Here is a 26,507-nt window from a genome sequence, read left to right as displayed (position 1 = left end):
AAAATGAACTTCATCATGACCAGAGTTCGAACCAAGGACCTCCATACCTAACACCCGCATCCTTAATCACTGAACCACTGCTATCTCGGCTGATCACTCCACTTAATTTCTACCTTATAAATGAAAACTCTAGCTTAATAAGTAAAACTGATCTACCAATAGAAAATCTAGATGGTTCTAGAACATTCTATGTGTGTTCTATCGGATGATTTCAGTGAAAGCAAAAATGTGCGCTCTATTAGAGCATTAGCACCACACTATTGTTGCAACACTTTGAGGCTCAATCTAGTAGCTATTTCATCATATCAGAGCCATTTTCGTATCGATCAGTGGTATATTTGTAGTATTAATTTAGTTTTTCCCCCAGGCGGTCTGCGAGCAGACCAATATGACCGACTCATGCCAATCATCATCATCATAATCATCATAATAAATGCTATATGCTAGCAAAACTTGTGATACAACAGTCTGGAAATCATATCCCAGTAAAAAGGTGCAGGATTTGGTTATTGAAAATACAAAAAGAAGTGAAATCCAGCCAAGCTGTAAAAAAAAGAGTGCGGCCCTCAAAAGCCTGGGTGAAAAATGTTGTGAAATCAAAGGTGGTGACCAAGAAATGGCTGCAATAATGTTAATGCTAAAAAATTTTAATAATGGCTGTGTGCATTGTTAAAATTTATTAGCATTAACATCATTGCAGCCATTTCTTGGCCGCCACCTTTGACTTCACAACTTTTTCACCCAGGCTTTTGAGGGCCGCACTCTTTTTTTACAGCTTGGTTGTTTTTGAGTGGATTATAACTGGGTAAATAAAATAAACTAGCTAAATTGTGAAGACTAAAAGCTAGCTACTCCCTTGAAACAATAAACATTTTAAAAGATTCAACCATTAAACATAAGATGTATATCTAGTTAACTGACAGTGCCTGCGTATAGATGTGGGAAGTTTTTCAGGATATAAATCAGCATGAGGTATCTCTGTGTGCTTTTCAAACTGGATTAGAACATGGAGCTGCTCCAGCCTGACAAGCATACTGCTGCATACCCACCACATATCGTATCACTACATTGAGCCTCCCTTTGTTCGGACAGCCCAAATCAGTCATGTGACTTGTAGTCTATTGACAATAATGAAGTTTAAGCACAAAGAGGGAGCCTAAAGGTTGCTGTTTACCTGTTAGGTGGTTTGTTTATTCTACTAATAATAACTACCACTTGGTTGCTAGGTGATAAAACATTTTTACAGCCCAGGGAAATGACCATGAATGCTCTTCTCCCTCTACCCACTAAACTGTATAGTACAAACTGATAGTAATAATAGTGTATAAAACAGTAATTTTAGCATATTAGTATGAACTAAGTGTACCCGTGCAAAATACGCTTGATACCAAGACAATTGTTATGTGCTATTGTGTTAATCTGAACATTACTAATGATCAAGGTATTCAAGTTAATTGGCTGTACTGAGCAAGGTCAACACCAGCATGTGCATTTGGATAGAGAAGAGTTGTATTTTATTTGCTTTCATAATTCAGGTATCAGCATAGCCCAGGTGAATCCTTCATACAAAGAGTGGTTGCTCAATTAGAGGTCGTGTGTGTTCTATTAGGGTAGATATCGCAATGTATGTTCTATTAGGGTATATAAAGTAATAGAGCTTCTGGAAGTTTCAGCTGTCTTTATAGAGTTACCAAGAAGTGAAAATGTGTCTGTTTCTTCCTACGCATTGAAGACTGTAATAGCAACTCAATTTTTTAAAGATAATAAATGATCTTGTCCCCACAATTCATCACCTGGTAAGGTAGATGTATGTTAGAGTAGTTGAACGTAATTTTCCATTCTTCCTCGTTCACAAAGGTGTCATTCTGCAGGGTGCAGAGTGTGTCATTGTAAGCAGCCTGGTCGGAGTGATCATCGTACGTTAACTTGCCACACCCACTACGCAACTATCCTTTGTTGACTGTTTCCTTCTCCCTTGCAGTGGTGTTGCTAGTAATCCTCCATTTTAGGTCTGTCTATAGTCCCTGACCTGCTTGTCTTCTTGTTGTAGTAGCTATACTTTGTCTAACACACAGTGGGATAGGCCTCAAGACGTCTATCCTTGTAGTGGACAGTGCAGCAGGGTGCAGTGTGTATTTCCGGCGAGTCTTTCTTGTGTAGTCTCTGTCAAGTAGCCTGATAGAAATAATCATCACTCATAGACTTGCCACACCCACTACGAAACTCTCCTTTATTGACTGTTTCTTTCTCCCTTGCAGTGGTGTGCTGGTAATCCTCCGTTTTAGGTGTCCCTGACCTGCTTGTCTTCGTGTCACAGTAGCTATACTTCGTCTAGTACACAGCGGTGTAGGCCTCAGGACGTCTATCCTTGTAATGAGCACAGCAGGGAGCAGAATGTGTATTCCCGGTGAGCCTTTCTTGTGTAGTCTCTGTCAAGTAGTCATAGACTGGCCACGCCCACTACGACCTTTTATACTGGTGGCTGTGTTTGCCGGATGATAGCGTACACTCTAGTTAACACCAGATCACATGATCAAATTCGCTGATGTGATTGGTTAAATCATGAAAAAGTGATTGATCCTATCATTGTAAGCTTTTAGATAGTTAAACCATGACATCATCTGATTTCTATTGGTAACACGTGCATACCGGAACACCGTATACACGTATCGTAAACTTATAATGGCCATTGACAGTGATAAGTATCTCGCAACCAAGGTTAATACGTAATGACAGACACGAAAACCACCTTATGACACATTGATTTGGATGGGTAGTTGGTCTAGCGAGTTTGAAGCTAATCGAGGCAAAAACCAGGAAGGAGCTTTTGTTTAAAAATTTTATGGCCTCGATTTTCCATTTCTTGCTCTGTCATCCGCAGGGAGAGAGAAACGTCTAGTGTATGCTGGGATGGGGAAGGCTGGTAACACGATAAGGGTCTCTGGAAAGTTTTGGACACATTCGTGTCTTCCTTGGGTAGCTATGGTGGTTTAAAGGATATTTCCCATAGTTTAACGAATCACCACCAATCCCAGATCAAAAGATTCGCCTCAATTTTTAGATTTGAATGGTACCGATCAAAAAGTATACTCTAATAGAGCATTCATGCAAATATTAATACATATAACTATTGTTGCAATGATGTAAAGTGTTGGCTTTTTATTGAAGAAGGAATACTGAATATTTCTACAGCAGTCATTGTAGCATTATAGTTAAAATAATGGCATCAAAAATGGCATGTATAACAACCATACAAAGTTGACAAATACTCACTAACAAAACCAAAGAATCCAGCATCATGAGTACATCAGTTCTGACTACTACAAGGCCCTTTACTAGCTCCATCTTTTGCTCTTTTATAGAATACTCTATTGGCGACTACAAGCAACCTTAATCATATCGCATCGTCACAAAACTTTATGACAAAGTCTTCTACATATTACATAATCTCTTGGTAATTCTATAGTATCTATGTAAACTGCAAAACAAACATCCAAAAATTTAGTAATTACCAACAATACAATCTTGATTGCAAACACTTCCTGTTTTTGCAAAGGGGGGGTGTCACCAGACTACCAGTGATTTGATCGAGTAAGGTCATACCCTAGTCTTGTGTGGCCAGACCTTATTTTCTCAGGGCGGCATTTATCGATTTTCAATTATAAGTGCCCCTTTTTCGAGGGGCACTTATAATTAAAAATTGATAAGCAAAAATGAATTACGCAAAACCCTTGGTTTGGAATGAACTAAAATGTGTGGATTATGTAACAAAGTTTAACATCGTTGTTTTTTTAAGAATATACATCCTTATCTAATGCAAGAATCACTACTGTATGCACGACAGTGTTTCATCAGTTTTTGCATAGAAAACTAAGCACTTTTGTAAAACAGATGATGTATCCTCACAAGAAGTGTAATTAAAAAAGTTACAGTGGTTTACATGAGCCTTGTAAAAAATACCAAACCAAGCAGCGCATGTGTAACCAGTATTCTAATATGGCAGGAGTGCCTGTGTTGAATGTGGCAGGTACAGAGGTGTCTGTTGCTGTTGTACCTCATGGAAGTCAACAGCTCTCTTCACATCCGGTAAGCTTAATCTTAGTATGTAAAGAATAAAATATTGTTTGCACAAGTATACTATAGGCACAACTGAAGGTGAGAAATATTCATCATGTTTTGCTTGAAGGAACTATCCCAGCCAGTCCCAGAAAATCACTACCACATGAAGATTTTGAATGGCTCTACAAGAACGCCTCGGTGTGTCAGGGATTTACATTGCTACACAGACCAGTTCAATTTCAATAACAATAATTACACCATATCTTATGTACTGAGTTGAGTACTGATCTTCCACCTAACTATGATGCTGGATATTTTAAGGGACGGAATCATTCAAAGAGATGGCTTACCTATGATCAGGATTTGAAAGTGATGAATGAAAAGTTTACAAGTGGTGATGTGTATCTGTGGTGCAATGCACAACAGTCTGATTCTCACTGTGAAAACCGTGCATCCAGTCATGATTCGAGTGATCGTAATTGGTCACCTGAAAAGAAAAATCTACGAAAAGGTATGAAAAGGAGGCGAAAGTCAATGAAGCATTTAAAGACCTAAAACAACAGTATGAAGAGAACTATTCAGGACCTCAACTACGACTGTGATTGCAAACGTACTGCATGAAAGCTTAAATGATCCAGCGCAGATGCCCATGATAATTGGCCATGTTAAAAAGAAGGGGCAAGAGTCGTTGACAGAAGCACTTACTGGTGCTGCAGTTGTATTTGCAAAGGTGTTTTCTTCATTGCCAGTCCGTACTTGGTAGTCAACCTTCTAGTACAACATTGTCACCCTGTAAAGCTGCAAAATTGCGTACGAAGCATCTTGAGCATATTAAGTACACCATATTTACAACAACTTATGGATGATGGGGTATTGTCAGAAAGTGAGTTTCTAGAGCAGAAGCAAGTGATACTAGATGCTCGTAGAAATATACAATAGAACAACTGGATTGTGTGCTAATCAGCTTTTGTGATTAATTTTGTTTGCATTTAGGACAAGAATTATCATATATATGTAAATGCTTGCTGTAAGACTTGTCATGTGTATACACCTGTTGTAATTATCATCATGAGGGTGAGTATGTGCTTTCTATAAGAATTCACATGTGTGTATACACTTGTTATAATAAGTCAATAAAAAATCACACTATCTTTAATCCATATTGGTGACAGTAATCTATAGATATGGTTTGAAAATGCTGCCAGTACTATAGTTTGTATGTCAATAACTTGTGCTAGCTTCTCCATTGTTTTCATTTCACTCTTGACTTTAGAAAAGGCTCTTCTATCAGATTGAAATCAGGCAAATACGGGGGGAGGAAATACACTATTGCCCCCACTTCTTGAATCATCTGCACAGCTTCTTCACAGTGGTAAAATGCACAGTTGTCGAATGACAACACTGTGTGGATTCCTACCATCAATTGGCATCAAATGAGACCTCTTCAACAAAATCAGTGTAAATGTCTCCATTCACATTACCAGACACAACCTTGAGATCAAGTATGCCATTGACTGACTTAAAAGCTACGCTCTCCAAGTAGTTTCTTGGACATAGCAGGTTTTCCATGTAAACTATATCGATACTCTCTTAAGCTATTTCTCCTGTCACAACCTGAGAACACCAGCATTTCAGGCTCATAACTGGTAATATCACATGCAAATTGAGCCCTTAAATCATCATCTCGTTGAGTAGCTACCATCCTTAGTTTCTGACAACTTAAAATTCCTTCCCTTGAGGAAATGGCAGATAGATGAAGATAAAACCTCAGCTCCTGTGATGGCAAGAAGCTCTGCTTGAATCTCTATTAAATATATTCCTGGGTTACTGAGTATAGTGTGAAGTAGAATGAACCCTCAGTTATCTGAACCCCTTTGCCCTTAGGCAATGATAAAAGTATTCAAGAAAGCGAATTGTTCAGAAAACTGAAGCCCATACATTTATATAGAGTTCTATAGAACCTATACTCAAAATACTAGAAGTCATTTCCAATTTCCAATTTCAGATAAACGAGGGTCAATAACTGAGGGTCTACTATGTATAGAATTCAAGCACAGGAGTTGATTTTTAAGCTTCTTTGCATACTGGTTATCCACTGACCCTGAATCTCTAAACAAGTTCGCTGTTCTCCACAAGTGGAAGCATCTACATTTAAATTTTGGGCAATTGTTTGGTAGCTACCCATGTCCAAGTACCTTGCCAAACCATCTGCCAGCATAAATCATCACTATAGACAATACTTCGTTTTCTTTCCCAGCTATATGCCATATCAAATCAAAGTGGCTAGCTATATCACTGGCAGTGTGTAATAAAAATGCACATGCATGTATAATTTAACCTATTGATGGCCAAATTCTCTGGGACCACTGGCCGAATTGCCGAATCGCATCATACTAACCGTCCAGTACACAGAACTACTTAGTAACCATATATCTAAATACTTGCTATAAACTAAGGAGGTTGACCGTGTTGTTTTTGTTTACATAACAGTAACCGCAACGAAGTTATCAAACAACGAAGTCTACACTTCGGTAAAAACCAGCGCGAACAAACAACGGAATCCCAACTAGCTAGCTATTTACAAAGGTGTATTACACTCCAAAGAACAGTTTACTTACAGTGTGGTCCATTCCACAACTGGTTTCTTCGTGATTTGTCCTATTTCCGCTGTTGCACATGCGTATCTGCACTCGTGTCCACCATGCCACATCTGGGATAAAACAGCTGACTGTCAACTTTACCTGTCTCCATCGATGTATACACTTTCTTTGTTATCAGCTACTTGCATTCAATTTGAAGAACTATTTAATTCGCCTATTATAAAAGGTTACACTTTACGCTGTTACATAACAAATGCGCACTAGTCCAGGAAGGATCCGGTTATCCCAGAAACGGGACCCCTCTATGGGCGTGTCCGTTTCAGTATATGAAATGCGTTTTACAAGTTATAGCTTATTCTATGAGTTAGTTATGATGCCATGCCACCATATGGCAGCAGTGGCTGTTAGTGGGTTAAATCTGAGTTCAAGTTTTTTTTTGCAAGGCTCACACAAACTGCTGTAATGATCCCCAGTGATCCCCATCATTTGCTGGTTATGTTTGGTGCTCACGTGATATTCCAAAATAAAAGAAGAACCATCATTATTGATGAAAGTATGTACAAGTAAAGAGATTAAATGCATGTGGGTCCTCGGTCAACATGCGACCACAAACAGAAACAAGTATGGAACCATTGTGGGCATGGCAAGAAAAGACAAAAACAACAGTAAAAAGACAAACAAACAAACAAACTAACGAAAAAGAACAAGACAAACACCACTACAAAAATAATAACTATGCAATTACTGTAATATTTTTAAGTGGCGCCTAAAACGCTTCCGCCCTCCTCTGGCAAGGTCACACCCCATATTTACAGTACCATAAAATTCAGTGTCACCTTTACACAGAACTCAAAATCAAAGCCCTTAGTGTCTTGAAGCTAGCTAGCATTTGTTGATTATTATATAAAGCGAGACTGCCACTTTGCGAAATAAACAGTGAAGAGATGTCGAAACATGAGCGTTACACCAGTATAGCTACCTTCTTTAAATCCATCTTTAGTCGAGTTCAACAACTCCGGTCCATTTTCACGAGCTTCATCCGTTTCGGCTGCCATTTGCACTTTGTCCGCCTGTGCAATTAGCCTTGCCCACACAGCTACGTCATGCTATCAATTTTTTAGTTAACTACGCAAAACCAGTACATCAGACATTTTCGTTATAACCAGCAAACGCTTTATTAAACAGCTACCAGACTCATCAAGCCGACACCTTCAAAGTTCAAACCCTTTCCATTATCCATGCCCATGGTCACAAATAAACTCATTGATCAACAAAAATAATTACAAGCAGTGAAATTAATGCACTAAATCATGTATATGTGGACAAGACTAGTTGATGTAGCTGAGTAGAAGGCATCCGGAGAAATTGACCTGTTACAAATTCAACCAATGTTCATTTTCGTTTCTTCCTAGGTTTCTTCCCTGAACCAGTTGTGTTCGTACTGCTCACAGCTCCTGCAGTGGCCATTCCTGGGTTATTCTGCTGGCTGATGATCACATGTCCTTCCTGCAGCTCCTGGAGCCACACCCATCAAAATTACAGCCACGCCTCCAAGAAAACAACTAGCACATACCTGTTTTTCCTCACTACCATCGACCTTCTTCTGAGCATCCAAATAGAACATGACATCTCTTACTTGATCTTGTAGCTCTTTGACTTCCTGGAAGCACAATAATACAGGGTGAGTACACTAATATATGTGACCATCTCAACAAAAGCCCGACTTGTTCACACAAGAGAAAAACGAAATTTAAAAAATCGTAAAACTGCACACAAGCTACAAAGAAAAATAGTTTTTATCAGGCCATTACTCAGAGAAGGAAGACTCAAAGCGATTAAAACTATACACCATCTCTTATAATTCACCTGCTCATGGAGAGCTCGAAAAATCTGCTTTGTTACTGTAGCCCTAACAGTACGCGTGTCGCGTGCATTTGTTTACGATGTGGTAAATGTAAACAAGATTGCTGTCATTTCTTCAACTAAACCACCTTCATACCGATAATTTATGTGTAAGTGACTACAGGGCTAACACTATACCTTGATACCTTGATACCTTGGTTGATTTGCAAATCCATGGTGAACATTTTTAGCTGAATTTCAATGTTGTAGACTAAAGCAAACAAAAGTTATGGCTGCAAATGTAAGCGCCTGTAGTACATTTTCAGTACAGTTGCTGTACAAATTGATTGTCTTGCTGTTCCTTCTGTCTAGTGCTACAATTCCAAACTATTCATCACAGAAAGTTGAAACTTTGGTGATCCATTCTTCAGACACTGCAGATAATGCTGGGAAAAAATTGGAAGTTGTGCAAACAAGTCAGGTTTTTGCTAAGAGAGTCACATATGACGCAATAACTGCAGAAGGGCCAGTGTTTTACAAGCAAACAACAAGCCCTTCACCACTTAGCCAACTCAATGACAGATATAAAAATCCCCTGAAAAGTGCTCACGTTGTATCAATGGATAACCACATGTGACACTAGTCTGGCACAGCCAACCCTTGTTTTAGGTGCTTATAAGCATCCCCCACTCAAAAAAGGGGTCTGGTCTATCTGGCATTCAGGACTGCTCCCATTACTGAAAACTGGTACGTCCAATGAAATTGCAGTATTATCATACTGTAGCAGATGACACATGATGTGAGTAGGTATTGAAACAGAAGTTGTGCAAATTTGTTTTGCATTTGCGTAAGTAAACAAGGGTCGATTTTTTTAGAATATAGACGCTTTTCCCAGGGAAAGTAGAGATTTCATCTCCACAGCCAAAACCTCAGTCTAACATCAATCACTCATAGACAGTGAGTCAGTTATGAGTCAGTGACATCACTATAAAGTATCACTGTTCTTCAATACTCTTGCGATCTTATTATGGTTAATATGTAACCGTTTTGTGCAAGCCACAACATTATTGTACATTCCTATGCACAAGTCTTTAATACTAAATAGACCAGACACTATTTTTGGGACGCCTAAGAAACTAGTTTGACAGATACAGACAGACTTAACATACCAGTTCTTTTTGTTTAATGGTCAGGTCCATTTTCTTCTCCATCATATCTATCCTGTCCCTCCAGAGTCGCTGATTGTCAGACATACACTTGTTGAGCTGGTGACAAATCACCTAACACAGGTACAAGTCCTCCAGTGCTCACCTCAATCTCCTCCTTCAACTCAGTCTCCAGCGTGTGCATCCTAGTCTGTAACTGTGTGAAGAAACAATGGAAACAGCTAAAAAGTAACTAGTGTTACACTGGTAATCGGTTCAATAATCACTATTGGCTGATATTGGCTACTAGCTGATTAATCGGTTTTGATTAATCAAAGCCGATATTAATCTCCACTGCTCTGTGTAGTATAATGATGTGGGGGAGGCTAGACATAAGTTATTTGGCATTTAATTAAGTCATGTGTTGATGGTTTAGCAGTGACTACAAGCCATGCACATAATAAACTGTCAGGTTTTAGGCCATGCCCAACAGCAAACCAAGGTTTTAGGTTCCCATATTGTACTTTGCGTGGGAGGATCAAAGCGATTCCACAAATCGTATTGTCCATACAGTACTAATCAACTGCATAACTGTACTGTATGAGTCATACAGTACAGTTATGCAGCTAATTGGGCAAATACAGCACACTTGGGCAAATACAAGTACAGTTATGTGGATAATTTATTTAAGGAATGTTACGTAAACAACACACTGTAAATCGCTAAAACCAGCCAAACTAATCCTACAAGTTCGTTCTACGGCTAGGAATAGATTGTATAAACACTTACTGATCGTCTGATCACTAAGCTTTTAAAACACGACTCCACTAAGACAGCACGATTGATCACGTGCGTGACATTGTAAATCGCTAAAACTAGCCAAACTAATCTTATTAGTTCGTTCTACGACTAGAAATAGATTAGTTAAACACTTACTGATATCCTGATCACCGAAAATCGCAGCGGTTTGAGTACTAGAGAAAATCGCTCCAAGCCGGACGACCAGGAAGTACAATATAACAGTTAAAGCACCGCCTATGCTTGTGTGTATGAAAAATACAGCATGAGGGGGCGTGTCAAGAGGCTAATACAGCACGAGGCAAAGCCGAGTGCTGTATTTGCCTCGAGACACCCCCCTCATGCTGTATTTTCCATACACACAGGCGGCAGTGCTTTAACCATAATATGTAGTACCAGCCATTTGTCTCAACTGTATAGCAGTAGTAAAAATGTACTTAAAACCTGTTTACCATAACTTGTGGTAACCTCTAACTTTACATTTTAGCCTAGAATGAGCTGTATATCAACGCTTATGTCACTAATATATGAGTCATTTAATAATGATGAGGATGAGTGTTAGTGTTATTAGTGTACAGTATATTGGATTAGTTATCGGTATCGGTTGCTTAATATCAGTTATCGGAATAATCGGCTAACTTGGATATCGGTGCAACACTAAAAGTAATATACTTACACAGAACTACGTAAGTGCAAGGCAAAAATTGTATAAGGCCATGCCAAAGTAGTCCTCTATTTCATAAATTTTACTCTCCAGTAGTGACCAGGAAGATTGAAAATGGATGTGTACACCCAGACTGTTCTATTAGAGTACATGACTGCTCTATTAGATATATCAAAATGTTACAAGTGCAATTAAGGCTCCTTTTCCCAGGTCCCTTTGTTGCTATACCTACTGACTGCTCACTTGCACAGTGTGCAGGGGCCTACAACCATCTTAGCACACCTTTTGATAGGTAAAAAACTTTACCTATTGCATTTGTGAACAATTTGGTATGGCCTAACTTGGCCTACAGTAAATGTGAGTATGCAAAGTTGAGCATATATAATATGTGTGCATGCGAGCATACGTAGACTGTCTAATATGCACCACAAGTACTGAAATACTAGTGAGAAAAGAGAGAAAACAGTAAAGGCTTCAAAATATAACAGATTTCATCAGGAAGAACACTATTGCTCTCTTATGTGATCACATGCACAACACATGCAATAACATGTGATCATGATGTTGCCAAAAGCAACACACAACATATGGTAGCTTTGTCTTACAACAGGGCTGACAGGGCATACAACTGCAAGTGATAAACAATGGCTATACTGTACTAAGCATGACTAAAAAGAACAACATACAGAACAACTAAAACACTCAATACAGCTTAAATTCAGTGATATCTGAGATTCCACTGCATATAAGCTATTAGAATACGATGACAAATAATTTTGGATAGTCAAAGTCCTACTGTCCCATATCCCAGTATAATACCTGTTGATTCTTTTTCTCAACTGCTTTCTTGTCTGACTGTAGCTCAGTAGCTACTGATTGCAGTCTCTCACACTCCAACACTGTTGTCTTTAATCTCTCCTCTACCAGGGATAACTGTGAGGAAATATAAAAAAGTGGTCCTTCAGGCTTCTGCTTCATGAACTACACTGAATATAATCATAACTGTTCCCTTAGCAACTAAGTACAGTAAAGTGAACACTTTCTGAACAGACAGAGTATTTAGCTGGCTAATATCATTCACATCAGTTACCAACATACTTATATACAGTACCTGTTCTTGAGCTGCTGTCTCTATTTGTGCAACCTTTCCTTCAAAGTAGTGTCTCTGTGACTCCAGCTGACTTGTTAATAGGTAGGTGTACTGTGGCAATCAGCACAACATATAGAATGTACATGCTGCAACACACAGTAATACCTCTAATTGTAAGGAGTCCAATTTTTCGGTGTCTGCTATCTGTACATGTGAATCCCAATAACATGTAGGACCACACACAAACTCACATCATCACTGGTTCCCGGAACTTCAACTAGTTTCCCATCAGTTTTGTTATGAACCAATCGATGGACGTAATTGTCTAAATAACAGTAAGAACAATTATATACCATCATAGGTATCACCATGGTGATATACCTCCAGCATAATCCCACACTCTTTGACTGCCTAATTCCATAGTGTATGTGTGATGTGTTTGTAGGAAATGGCTATAAAAAAATATGTAAGTAGTACACACGCTTGTGTTGAGTGCACAAGTATATCATACATGCACACACTACACTACAGTACACAGTACACACAGACACATGCACACACTACACTACTCACTTGTGAGCATGTCCCCCAGTATACCTACCACAGCCAACATGACCACACACTACACATATCCACAAGTGCTCAGTCTCCCCACACTCAGCACAACTATTGTCCTCCACTAGCTCTGGAGTCTGTACATATCTACACACTGGACAACTGTGGAAGACATTAATGTTAATTTAAAAATGAAGTAGGGATCTATGCAATAAAAAGTAGTGAAAAAAGAGATGAATGATGACCAGTATTACAACATAGCTCGGTGGGAAGTCCCTTAGAAACTGTTACCTTATTACCAGTTTAGAAGCCAACACAACCCATTTAGCCACTATACAACAATCAATCATCTCTCACTATAGCAATCCTCCTATAAAACTTGGGCTATCATTAAAGAGATGACTCACAATTAAATAAGAAAATAAAATTATTCAGCATCATTAGAAAATGTTACACAGGGTAACTGGCCCAACTAACGTGTTATCTTCCCATCGTGTGAGGCACTCAGCATGGAAGGAATGATTACAGAGAGCAGTTAGTATAGTGGTGGTGATTATACTCTCATCCATCTTCTCCAGACATACCGGACAACTTGGTAACTCTGTACAGCCATTGGGAGGGAACACATTACCCTATGGAAAATAAAACAGAGTAGTAAAACTATACCACCATTACTTAGGGTGACACTTTCATTAACATGACAACTATAGTGTATAGTTATAGTACAGTACACGTTTGAGCTGAACCCTGAGAAAACAGCTAAAAGAAAAACATTTTTTTCTCAAGAGAAATAACATTTCAGCCAACCATATGATTGGCTGCCATAAATATTATGCCAGACAAAATTGAATGAAATTTTTTTAAAAGCAGCCAAATTTCAAGAACTTGTGTAATTCCTTTCTTGAGTTATCAAATGTTTTTGAGGGTTCTGCTCAACGTGTACATACACTGTACTATAGACAGATGTTAACAGCATCACAGGACACACTACAACTACTTCAGGAAAAAACTCTCTATAGCATACCACAATATTGGTAGGTAATGTATAGTTTATTAGTACAAACAATTAGGAATCCCCACCATATTTTAATCATCAGTGCAATGATGTCAATCTCGCTTACTTTGGATGATGAAGAAAGTGTCTCTACTTTGGACACATGTACCAACACACAACATCGCTGTTTTTCCAGTGAACTGAATGGAGTTCCATGAAATGTCTTGTAGAAATCAGTAGCTGAAGCCTAACAAAAATGAGAAAAAAAGTTATTATTTACACTAACATTAACTACATTATTGTAATTCAGCATTGTTAAAAATTCAGCCCTCAAGCAAACACCAGAATCAAACTAAAGGTTGAGAAGCTAGGGCACTACTTCAACACTTCGGTTTTGTAGTAGTTTAAAATTCTAGTGCAAGGCATACTATATCAACAACGGAGAAGAGTTATTACTATACGCTTCTATATTATTTATTGCTCCCACTAATGAAAAGGTTAATAATCCTTTTGCAGTCTTTAAGACTGGCAATTGTAATTGCAAATATTATGTCAACAACAGCCATTAAATACAATTAAAGAAATATTCAGCCAGTAAAAAGGATACAAAATACAGTATCACTTACTAATGATTCAAAATACAACAGTGCCATGTAATGAGTGGATGAAGAATCACGTAAGATCCTTATTCTCTGAATACACTGGCTGTAATGGAACACAAGATAAAAATATTATACATGAGTGTGTCATTTATCCTGTGCAGAGTGTACGGTGTAAGTCACTTTAATGTATATGTGATTGTCTCAGTAGTTTTCACCATCATTTAGTGCCCCAGTATCATCCACAATGTCCAATGGATGGATAACCACCCTCCCCACTAGGGTTGGGCAATATTTCAATAAATCGCCAATATCGCATAAGCAAGCGCTCACAATACCATTATCGCATGTATAAATTTTGCCTTCGCAATATTATCACATAGGCAATATTTATCGCATTTTGCAATAATTATCGCATTTGTCATATAATTTTGTCTCTTCTGGACCTCATATTTTATACAGTTCGTGCATATCATTGCTAACTATGTCAATTGGTTAACTTGTTAGTAAAAGTTGTGTTTGTAAACTAATTCTCAGTGAAAACAAGCAGTCATGTGGACTTTTCAAACTATGTGGTTGTGTTTCAATTTTCACATGCAGTATTGCAATAATCACATTAATGACTCATGCAATAATCGCTTGTCACAAAATTCAATATCGCCCAACCCTACTCCCCACTCCACCACACCCATTGTCCCACTTTCCACTTGATATTGGTATGTATATAGTACCAAAGTTTCAACGTACTCTGATGAGAATTACAATGCTAGACAACAAAGAAACCGATTTTTCCAGTGACAATACTGAAAATAAACTATAGACACATAAACCATCACTTGGTCTACAGTGTTGGGATTTGGCTCAGAGTATTCACGATGAATTGGTAAATCCACTGAGGTATAGTTTCCATCCAATAATCACTCAGCTTGCATACCAGTATGAAAGTGTTTCAAATAACAAAACATTGTTTGTAGGGCTGGGAGATAATTTAGATAAAATGCCTATCGAGATAATTTTCTATTATCGTGATAAAGATAACAGTTTCTTACTATCGAGATAATAGTAAACTTCTATAAGTTTTTGTAAATTCTCAGATGATATATTTATGGAATTGTTTCTACTCTCCTGCCAACTCAATTTATAAACTGTTTTAAATTACTTTTAATGTACAGCTCCTTGCTAAACTATCCTTAGATGGTCTTTATACTAATGTATGAAAGCGTAGTTATATTGTTTTGTGCAGCCTCACTCCTTATCGAGATAAAATTGGTCTTCATTATTGAGATATAGGTACTTTCATTATCGCACAGCCCTAATTGTTTGCACCTACCATATTGCAAACAAATTAAATGCATGCAACATACATGCCCTAGTTAATGGTGCGAGCTATACAGGTATTTCTATGCAATTTTCTGGAACAGTTAAATGAAATCAAACTACACACAATTAATATAAAATTATATATACCCAGGATATACCCTGATAACCAGGAAAGTCCCAAATCTTAACCAACAATATCTATGCCAAAAAAATTCTATATAAAATTATGAAGTTCTCTAATGTACTAGACAATAAACAGTACTTACTTTGTTGGAGCTACAAAGTTAAGCAAGTCAGCACAACGTAATGAAGATGGTATAGCCAGCATACACAACATTGGCTGAGGAGGACTGGATGCTGCAGACCTGCAGTGAATTGACATCATGCTATGATAAACTGTAAATCTGATATACACACTTCCACATTATATTGTGAACTAAACAAAATTACATACAATTCATTGTTGATGTGCCTATTAACAAAAGGTTGATTTCATCAACTGCTAAAGATCACATAAAAGATTGTTTCCAGATGTACAATGACACACTTTACGTACCTATCCTTGTAGATATGGATGAGTCCCTTTGCTAGTTCTGTTGAAGGATTACCACATGTGAATGGCAAGGAATCAGCTGCCACCAACATTTCAGCACCACTGATTTTGCCTTTGAAGCAACAAAAGGTCAAAGTACACAAAAGAAACACTGCTATGCACTTGCTCACCATACGTTTCAACTCGCAGGTCACCGAAGACACGTTTACCCAGACTTGGGCTAGCAGCAGCCTCGAGTTCAGTGCCTACATCGTACAAAACACACATATACCGTGACAGAAGCGAAATACAAGTCAGTAAATCACCTTCTTCAACGGGTGCAGTCGCCATTTCAGTGAATACCGTTTTATCACGAAGTGGAAAGCAGCTTTCGTGAATTTCTAATCTAATTCGAATTACTAATCGAAGTTTACGCTTTGACGCAGAACCACTAGGTAGCATCTCTACTCTAAATAACGCCCGTCGTGGTTTCACGTGATTTACAAAATCTGCTCTTACTCATATTATGTGAAATTCTCCTTAACATACGAGAACAATTTTTGGAATTGAGTGTAGGTCCAATCATACATCATATAAATAGAATTTAAAAATAAATCAGTCCAGGGAACTAGTTCAGTAGGTCCACCGTGGATTGGATAAGTATAAACTAATGCATCAGCCGGCGTATCATTAATTGTATAGTAACCAGGAACTTTGCTATACTCTTGAAAGTTCTGCCACTGGTAAAAGTTAATTGCAACATCATTTGTGCTCTGTACATGTAAGTAGACCAGTTTACAGTTTGTGTTTAAGGAATCGAGTAGCAGACAGATAAGCTTTCTGGCAATTCCCTGCCTCCTGTACTCAGACCTTACTCCAAGACTGATAATGTATAATACGGAGTAGTTGGAACAACTGTATGATATCTTCCCTTGTTCCCGTGCTTCTCTTGGGCTCTGGTATTCAGCAACAATCATTCCAACTAGATGGACATCGCTGAAGGCGCCGATAGAGAACTGTACACGATCTGACAATATGTTATTGTACCACCAGTCAGGATAATGAATTGGGAAGCATTCTTCACACAAACTCTCTACACTTTCTCTGTGCGTCTCGTTCAAGTGTACGATTTCAATGTTCGGTTGAGGACAATGCATTCGGTCCACTAAACTCTCCCTCTCGTATCCGATTACAGGATTACTGTAATAAAATTCTCAAACTAAAACAAACCTTTGTTCTAAATAACGCTAATTGCGTCTTTGTTTTAAATAATGCTCACCAAAACTTCCAGTTGTCATGGAGATAGTTGAGGAACAGGCGGCGCTGGATGAGACTGTTTTGAGGCACGTAAAATCTGCTGCTAAGAAATGGCAGGGCTACCATCGCACCAAGTACAAGCCCAAGTTAGACAGGACAGTTTCGTCTCGCCATTTAATGAAGAAGCAACAAGAAAAAGCGAAGCTAAGGCTCGCAGTGGATATGCTAGCAAAAGAATGGCTGGAGGCGCAGACTTTTGACCTGGACTCACGTGCATATTTAATAGACAAGCTGTTGCCCACACTTATTCTAGGCCTGGAGAAACTTTTAATTGAAGTTGGCCAACGTCCACCAGAGAAACACTTTAACCCCATCAACTACTTAGCTCAATATTTGATGAGAAACAATCCACGTTATAGCAACTTTCCTGAGGCCTCTCCATATGCAAGGGGACTAAGACAAGTTTATGAAGAATTACGACAGAAAATTCTTAATGAAGATAAGCTAATAGCAATGAAGGCAGAGATGCAGAGGAGAAGAGAAGAGGCCATTGAAATGGAGAAGAAACAGAAAGAATTAGAACGTCGCAGAGAAATAATAGCTGAACATTGTGCTCAATGGAATGGTGAACATGATGAAACGATAGCTACTAATCCAGTGAGTGGGGGCACCTGATAATATATACTCTAATAAAACATACAATATAAAAATATATCAGAGGCTGTGTCTTTGTGTTTGAACCTTATACATTTTTTGTTCTGTCACAGGTTTACAGGATGTTGAAGTCATTTGATGATAGTCAGTTTGCTGATAGTTTGTCTCCCACCACTATAAGTGACAGCAGTGAATCTGTTTTTAATGATCAAGAACAGTTTGTGTCTGTAAGTAATACAGTCTGTGTATAGTATTTGTGTGTGCATGCATTTATGTTGGTACATTGCATGCGAGCGTGAAACAATTCCTTCCCTGCAGTATGTATGGGACTATGCTAAGGAGCTTTCTACTGAAGAACAATTCTCCAGTTTCGTTCATCACATGGAGCTATGTGCTCAAGAACACCAAAGTAAACAACTCATAAAGACAGTATGGTCAGTGAAAAAAAGAAGACACTTACACATTATGTTTAGAACACTACACACAGGCTGATCCTTGCTGATATATTTGACCACTGTGATGAAGAAAAGGTATGTCGATCTCTATAATGTTGCTGGAACAGTAACTACTACATTGTTTGTATGGCCGAGTATTATCATCAGATCTGATTATCACATACATGTTTGTAGTCAGGTTTACTGGACCGTCCACGAGTGCTTCTCTTGTTGGCAAAATATTATGACTCATTTCCTGCAGAAGTTAGATGTCAATATCTCAACCCCAGACACTGTAAGAATATGTGTGTTGTGCACGCATTGTATGAGTGTGTATTTATTATGATTATGTATTTATTTGGTGTATATTGTTGCTCTTCAGGGCCACTGGCAGAGATTCCTGAGGTTGAGGAAGAGGAACAATGGCAGGAGGAGCTACGACTTAGCAGTAGTGAGGAAATATCAACACCAATAAATGACAGTCGACCAGACACTAGGATCTTGTGTATATCAAGAGCTAGGGAGTTGTCAGGTATTGGCATAGAACATATTGTAGTTGTACACATAAATAACTTTTGTTTTGGAATTTCTCTAGGAGACTGGCACACAAAGCAATACATTTCACTTCTTATCGTTTTCATTTAGGCATGCGTAGGTGGCCAGTTGCCACTCCAACAGGACCAGGACAGTCTTGGGACCATGAGTACCTCACCAAAGAACAGTTCACCCAGCTGTTGAAATTATTCCTGTCAGAAAATGAAACAGTGTAAGTAATGGTAACATCCGGTGATACTGCTGTGTAATAGCTAGCGTTGTTTTGTAGTGAAGCTGCTGAGCAACTCTCTAAATACATGAAAGAAAACTTTGCTGAGACAGAAGATGAAAGAGCTTCCAGGGTCAAACAGGTACAAACTACAGAAGATTATAATATGTGTTTGTCATGCCTCAATCATGTCTACAGGCCGAGATGTTGCGATATGCTGCTTACAGAGAAAAGCAGTTTAATGCTCTGTTTGATTTCTGGGATGTGAACTGTTCTGGACGTGTAGCCATGAGCCAGATCCATGAAGTGCTGTTGAGACAGAAAGAATTCACTGGCAATGAAAATATTGAAGTGGAAGGTAATACTAGTGAGTGTTTATATTTTATGTAGTACTATCTGTGTACAGAGCTGAGTGACCAGGAACTGAGCCGTGCACTGTCGAGAAGAGAATTCTGTGATTACCTTGATAACTTAATTGGCCACGAAACTTCAGCATCATTTGATAAGATCATGGAATTTCTATTCTCTGCTGTGAAAGTAAGTCATCGTGCTAGTTAGTGGGTGCCTATAACTCTGTATCTGTCACAAGTTGCTTTCAGACTTTCAGAGCTGCACACTGTAAAGTTCTAATAGTAATAAAATTTAATTTGTTTAATGCACATACCTCATAATTGAGTGTTGTGTGCATGTGAAAAGATGTGAACTTAAAATAACTGTTCTCTATAAAGATGAAGTGCGTGACAAAATGTGTTAAGTCAGGTGCATTAGTTAAGTTAGTAGGTAGTGAGTTCCAAAGTCGAATTGAATGTGGGAGAAATGAATGATAATATGAGTTAACTCTAGCAGGTAAACTGATGAATCTTTTAAGATAACCCCGGGTAGATGACAATACTGGTTGGAGATCTTGTGAGAAGTCAATACAAATAAGGTTGTTGATAACTTTGTAAAACATGGTGATGATGGCATTAGTTCTTCTTACTTCAAGTGATTGCCAGTTTAATTGAGACAACATAGAGGTCACACTGGAGTATGCTGAGAATTTGTTGAAGACAAAACGAGCAGCCTTACGTTGGACCATTTCTAGTCTTGCAATATCAGTTCTGACATAAGGGGACCATACAGTAGAGGCATACTCCAAAATTGGTCGTACGTAAGTGAGGTAAGCAAGTGATTTAATAGTAGGAGAGCATTGCCTGAGATTTCTTTGCAAAAATGCACGTGTAGAGTTTGCTTTATTACAAATGGCAACAACGTGATCATGCCAAGACAAGTTGTGACTAAAGGTGACTCCTAAGTATTTGGCAGAATTGACCTTAGAGAGGAAATGACTGTTGATATTGTACATTGAATTTATAGGGTTTTTCTTATTTGTTATAGTGAGGTGTTCACACTTCGTCAAATTGAGTTTCATTAGCCACGTGTGGGCCCACTGAGCAATGATGTCCAAGTCTTTCTGTAGTCTAATAATATCTTCTGCACTATGAATCTCTCTATACAAAATTACATCATCGGCGTAGAGTCTGATTTTAGAGGTAACATTACTAGGGAGATCATTTATATAAAGAAGGAAGAGCAAAGGACCTAATACTGAGCCTTGCGGCACCCCTGATAAATTCTCCAATGACATATACAAACTTATATAGCATTTATATCCAGGTACCTATTAACAGCAGAACTTTGTCATAACTGTACATACCATGCTCCTGCAAAAGTACACAATGTTTATACACAGTCTTATTATATACGTACAGTGGGTTTTCTTCATGGGAATGAGCATTTGATGGCTGTTTGTTTGACAGGTGACATTTGAAGAAGAAAGAAGGAGTAAGAAGAGGCAACAATGGTTGGAGAAGATCACCGATACTGGCAAGACTAGTGGCCTCACTATGATACCAGCCTACACTGCTGCATGTGGCATCATCGAAGAGGTATACACTATACAGAACAAAGACTTCTGATACAATGTACATTTAAATATTTAATCTTTAATATATTCTAACAAAGATGTCAATTGAGTTATTGCTATATATTCATGGACTTGTTTTTTCTAACTATAGGATGCCAAAGAGTTTGGGAAAGAGAAGATGATCAGTGCATACATCGGTGAATGTCTGGCATCCAAAGAGTTGCTAGAATTTGTTGCTAGTTCAAGTCACTGCCAAGAAGTTGTTGTTGGTCAGACACTCCACAAGAAACATCGTCAAGTAAGTGATCATCAGAATTAATAGTCTTCCACTATATTCATCAGATAAATGAAGTTCCTATGAATATACGTATGTACACAGTCTTGTTAAATGTTAAACTACTCTAATAGAACATACAACTACTCTTTTTAATAATAACAGGTCAGTTTTCAAGCAGTTGATAGTGGTGATCAGCTACACATATCTGGAGTACAGATGGTACCTGAAGTCTACTTTTTCTCACCAGACATCAGAGTGAACCCAGATGTATGCAAACCTACTGCTGTGCTTTACAACTTCCTTTATTTACCACTATTCATATTTACAGGGGTATACTGGCTCTCTGGTGGTCACCCCAATCTCCAGCAGTCATAGTGGTACAATAGCAACACTTAATATAGACAGTTTGATATTTAATGAAGAGGATACTAATCCATACATTGAATTTGAGGCTCACGAATGTCAATTCTATAAGGTACAAGTACAATGACATATTAAAGATTATGTACTGTGTTGTAGGGTGTTTGTGTGCTATTGGGAGAATTGTTTGACTTGATCAATTCCCGACGTAAGCTGGTCTACATTACCCAGTCTTGTTTCTGCTGGTTGCAAAGGAGGTGTGGCAGTGTACTGCAGGAATGTGGGCTCTACCTAGTTGAGCCCCTCCCACAAGCTGAACTGGAACAACTACGAGTAAATCTATATTTAGCAAATTTTTGATTATGTATGGTCATTTATCTTAGGAAAATGATGACAAATTTGTACTACGTAATCCATTGCTTATCCGAGATGGCACACAAAAGCCAGACATGGATTGCCAACGAATGTACCAAAAAGATAATCTCTTCAAGTAATATACCATTATTGTGTATTCTAATACCCAATATACAATGTATAGGGGTTATTTGTATCAGTGTGTGAGGACTAGTGGTACTACTATGGCTGAAGCCTATGGCTCCACTCATTGGGCGTATCCAGTCAGAAATCAGACAGGATGTGCTGTGGCTGTGATTGATCTGGGAGTGAAACGTGACATGAAAATGAGCTATGCACAAAACAGAGAAGTGATGAGAATAATGAAATTGTTATCCATGGCCTATCACAAGCTACTGGAGCGTGGAGAAAGTTAGTGCAATAACAGTGAATGGCATTCACAATCTATTTCTTTTAGCTCCCCAGTCTGAAGTAGACTTGCTCTTTGACCAAGTTATGTTGTCGGAACTGAAGGGAACATTAGATGTGTTAAATTCAAGAGTTTTTGCCGAGTTGAGAAGTTATGTGGACCCTCCACCCATTGTAAACCAGATCACCAAGGCCTTGTTGGCTGTGTTTGACCCAGAGAAAAGTTCTGGAGAATGGAACAGCTATAAGTCGGTATGTACTGTAGAATACTCTATGGATAGCCTTTAAATTGTTACTAGACTGCATCGTACTGAGAGACCTGTTATGTAAATTGTTTTTCTCTTTCAGAGTCTAAGTTTAGAGATAGTAAAGATGATGCAGGATTATGATCCATTGCACACAACTGAACCAGCCGCTTGTTTTACTAGACTACAAGATGCCATGCAGCCAATCGCCAGTGACAGTGTATTCCAACAAGGCTCCCTTCCAGCACTACACTTGTACAACTGGTTGTCTGTGTGTCTGTCACTATTGGAACATGCCAGTAAAATGGCTGACAACACATAACTATAGTCATAACACCATACTGTAAGTATTGTCCATGTTTTTCAGCTTCAAAGATTTTTAAAAAGTTATTGTGTGTGCATGGTAGTGTACAATCTGAACAGCTTCAAAATACTCTAATATAGCATTCACATGAACTACCTGGTTGTGGAATGAGCATAGCAGGGCCTACTACTACTGTAACAGAGGAGTTTACTAGAGCAGGGTAGCCTACAAATGTATTGAAACATGCAATCTCTGGTCATCTATGTACTCCTCGGTTTGTACTGGCACATATCTTGAAATAAAATAAATAGTGAATTTTATGACACAGTCATCAGCTGTACCAGTCTAAGAATAACAGAGAAAATGAACATACAATGAGAATGAACAATATCCATGCTCTAAAACTGGCTCTGTTCTTGATAGCCTAAAATGGAATCAATAAAATAATCTTCTATACCTAGACTTGAAAATAGACACTACCTGTCTAACTTCTTCATTTCCACCTTTAACATTTTCAGTAGCCTCTACAGCCATATCAGCGACAGTATCAATAATCTCTGACTAAAGTTCCACATGAGGTTTCATTTACTACTTAAACATAGACATTTACCTGCTGGAGGATTTTCTCTGAAAACACATCCACTAGTTGAGAGATTTCAACCACTTTTCCTTCGATCTGCTTCACTTCATCTGCCACACTATTCAACTCCGAGAACATCAACTGGTTTTCCTGTTCTAACTATAAAAACAAGTTTAAGAATGAAAGAATACGAATTTTAATACCCCACTTCACTTTTGTAAAGTTATGATACAGCCTTGTGTATGCCGTATAGAGGGAAACTTTGGCGAATAACAAGCTAATTTGCATTTGGCAAAATAAACTTTGGCAATTTCAAGCTCAATCTGTAGCTATGAAGATGCTAATCTCAGGCGCTATAAGTAATTGGTGGGTTAAACTTTGGCGAATTTGTAGCGAATCACCAAATTCGCCAAAGTTTCCTTCTATACGGTACTCTAGTAAAGGTCCAGCCTGGCTTGCACATAGAAAACCCCACATTTTTGAAAATCTTGTAATAAATACAACACAAACAACAAAGTACCTCATTCAACTCTTCAGCACTCAATTTTGAAGTAAAATTATCTTCTTCAGTTGCTGTAGTTGTTACTGCTACTGCAGCAGCAGCTGGTTTTGTATCTTCACCTTTTAGTGCGATCTTTGATATAACGCAACGTCACTACATTATCCTAACCCACCATTGGGTTCAGTTTTACTGTCACTGGGTTCGGGTTTATCCTCAGGTGATGAAGAACTATCTTCATTACTAGCACCTGTGGCTTTTAATTGGTATGACCGTGGCAATAATCTTGAGCTACCAAGGTAGTGAAATAATGTTCACAGGATAAGCTAGAAGAAAAATGTTCTTACATTTGCTTTCTTTCCACAATCCTCTTGACTCTTACCGCCCTCTGCTCACTATAGAGTCTGCAAACCTCTATAAGTACATAACAGAAAACAAAGTACCCTAATACAACAGTCAGTACCACGTCAAAATTTCGACAACAGTGTATGCAATTAAGCAAACAAAAGTGCAAAATGTGTGCATTTTGGTAACAAAAACAAAAAGCTGTGCACAAATCGTGTACGTTTTGCATGCATGCAATACAAAAACAATAGTACACAATTGTTTGGTTATCAAATTGTTTGCATGCAGTTTGCTTAGATTGAAAACTCTATCTTAACTAGCAGTTACTGCAATTTGCTTAATACGCTGCTATATTGTTTGTATGCAATTTGTGTGCAGCTTACTAACATTCAACAACTCTGTCATACATGAATATTGCAATCAAATTGTTACTGTGCAATTCCATGCGACTAAAAAACAGTACAAGGAAACCATAAAGATGCCAAACTAAGCTAAAGTGGGGCACAACCAGCCAGCTCACTACACTAACAAACACTACAAGGCAGCCATAAAGATATAAGGATTTCTTAACTGTTGAACTGGAGAGTGAAGACTTTATAACTGGAGTACAACCAGCTGACAGACAAATGCTTAGCACTGTAGTCTAAAGAAACTTAGCAAAGAAAGGATGTACAACCAGTAACCCTGTATACAAGATGGACCTCACAACTACGAACCAGAATATTTTATCTGTTTTACTTCACTTTTAACAATGCAAATCTAAATACAGCAAACCATGCAAATAGTGACAATAGTTTGCGAACAGTTGCACACATGCTAGCAGTATCAACATGTGAACATAAACTGCACACATACACTAACATGCAAACAGAATCTGACTGAACTGCGTGCATGCGTCTGGGAGAAATCCTCACGTGCAGTTTACATATGCAGTGTTAGCACAAGTTCACGTTATAGATTTTTGTAAGGGCACACAGTGTCAGTTACTACTCATTGGATCATGCAATGTACTACATGTGGAATTTTCTGTCATGCCTACCCAGTGATACTAAAGTGGTGAACTGAACATGTAATAGTTTTGTAACAAAAAGTATTTAAGTAAAAACAAGGGGCCAGGTGAACAAGCACTACTGCAGTAATTTGTCTACCTTTTAGAAAACTTTCCAAGAGACTCTGAACTTCCTTGTGGTAAATCTGGGCTTGGGTGGGAATGTTTTCCACTGAGCCTATTTAAAGAAATCAGAAATACTCAAATGATTCATGTACTAACACTGTACAGAACAAACTACTACACACCATAGTCCCCTAACTGTTTGATGGCATCTGTACACAACTTCATGTACTGCTGAGCTTCACTGTCAATGGAATCTCTTTCAGCGTCTGTCATACCAGTGTGTGTACTGGAGACCAAGTGACTGCAAAGGACACCATCGTAATGCTAATGTCAATCAGCATGTCACATGTACGTAGCATGTGTGCACACATGTGTAGCACCTACTGTATTGTGTGTAAGTTGATGCAGTTCAGTGTATATACATGTACACCTACCCAGAAGTGTCTATGTAATTTTTCCTGTGTTCCAGAAGAAAATCGCGCAACTTACTAATTTGTTTCATCTAAAGCATAACATATCTTAACAAGATACTACGTTATATGTAACTCTCGTGCTTCCTTACCACGTCTTTTGCTTGGGATGAAAAGGTGCTCGTGTGTCGTGTTGGCTTTAAAGAAAGACTTGAAGACAAAGAGTCGCCTTCTGCTCTGGCCTTCAAGCGAAGAGTCTTAACCACCGCTTTGAATACCTGCAAAAAGAAGGAACAACTAACAAAACAAACACTACCATGCAATGTATACCTCCGTAACATCCATAACCGCGAACCACAATCGAAAATACTACAGCTTTAGTTGCGTGATCCCGTACTT

General features: G+C 38.4%; 4 protein-coding genes across 5 annotated transcripts; 1 reads left to right on the top strand and 3 right to left on the bottom strand.

The window, feature by feature from the left end:
- Positions 1-7,902: 7,902 nt before the first annotated feature.
- Positions 7,903-16,703, bottom strand: LOC136267307 (BRCA1-associated protein-like). The gene is made up of 17 exons (XM_066062401.1): positions 16,525-16,703; positions 16,390-16,464; positions 16,223-16,331; positions 15,933-16,031; positions 14,374-14,452; positions 13,875-13,994; positions 13,231-13,385; positions 12,772-12,915; positions 12,580-12,650; positions 12,450-12,523; positions 12,364-12,402; positions 12,220-12,309; positions 11,928-12,041; positions 9,813-9,863; positions 9,671-9,766; positions 8,233-8,319; positions 7,903-8,174 (listed from the first exon to the last, which is right to left on the bottom strand). Exons 1-17 carry the CDS (start codon positions 16,658-16,660, stop codon positions 8,052-8,054), a joined length of 1,662 nt encoding a protein of 553 aa, XP_065918473.1. The 5' UTR covers positions 16,661-16,703; the 3' UTR covers positions 7,903-8,051.
- A 5-nt stretch (positions 16,704-16,708) lies between these two features.
- LOC136267311 (N-alpha-acetyltransferase 60-like) lies at positions 16,709-17,467 on the bottom strand. Its single transcript, XM_066062407.1, has one exon. The coding sequence runs from the start codon at positions 17,353-17,355 to the stop codon at positions 16,723-16,725; it is 633 nt and encodes a 210-aa protein (XP_065918479.1). The 5' UTR covers positions 17,356-17,467; the 3' UTR covers positions 16,709-16,722.
- On the top strand, positions 17,462-23,246 carry LOC136267304 (EF-hand calcium-binding domain-containing protein 5-like). Its single transcript, XM_066062398.1, has 19 exons — positions 17,462-18,112; positions 18,223-18,336; positions 18,428-18,543; positions 18,597-18,639; positions 18,739-18,838; positions 18,926-19,075; positions 19,189-19,309; positions 19,367-19,448; positions 19,505-19,664; positions 19,713-19,843; positions 21,106-21,234; positions 21,364-21,510; positions 21,652-21,756; positions 21,818-21,964; positions 22,009-22,182; positions 22,233-22,339; positions 22,388-22,614; positions 22,661-22,863; positions 22,960-23,246. The coding sequence occupies exons 1-19, from the start codon at positions 17,495-17,497 to the stop codon at positions 23,176-23,178; spliced, it is 3,093 nt and encodes a 1,030-aa protein (XP_065918470.1). The 5' UTR covers positions 17,462-17,494; the 3' UTR covers positions 23,179-23,246.
- Positions 23,247-23,451: 205 nt separating this feature from the next.
- LOC136267310 (syntaxin-18-like) lies at positions 23,452-26,503 on the bottom strand. Of its 2 annotated transcripts, XM_066062405.1 has the most exons (11): positions 26,439-26,503; positions 26,261-26,386; positions 26,133-26,200; positions 25,881-25,999; positions 25,733-25,810; positions 24,587-24,653; positions 24,415-24,530; positions 24,261-24,361; positions 23,771-23,899; positions 23,641-23,721; positions 23,452-23,584 (listed from the first exon to the last, which is right to left on the bottom strand). In XM_066062405.1, exons 1-11 carry the CDS (start codon positions 26,451-26,453, stop codon positions 23,492-23,494), a joined length of 993 nt encoding a protein of 330 aa, XP_065918477.1. In that variant the 5' UTR covers positions 26,454-26,503; the 3' UTR covers positions 23,452-23,491. The 2 variants fall into 2 exon arrangements, with proteins under 2 accessions (XP_065918477.1, XP_065918478.1); XM_066062406.1 differs by lacking the exon at positions 26,439-26,503 and having other exon boundaries at positions 26,133-26,216.
- Between the last annotated feature and the right edge of the window lie 4 nt (positions 26,504-26,507).

The sequence above is a fragment of the Dysidea avara genome, chromosome 9 (genome assembly GCF_963678975.1).
Source record: "Dysidea avara chromosome 9, odDysAvar1.4, whole genome shotgun sequence".
NCBI lineage: Eukaryota > Metazoa > Porifera > Demospongiae > Dictyoceratida > Dysideidae > Dysidea > Dysidea avara.
This window is presented reverse-complemented; position numbering and strand designations above follow the sequence as displayed.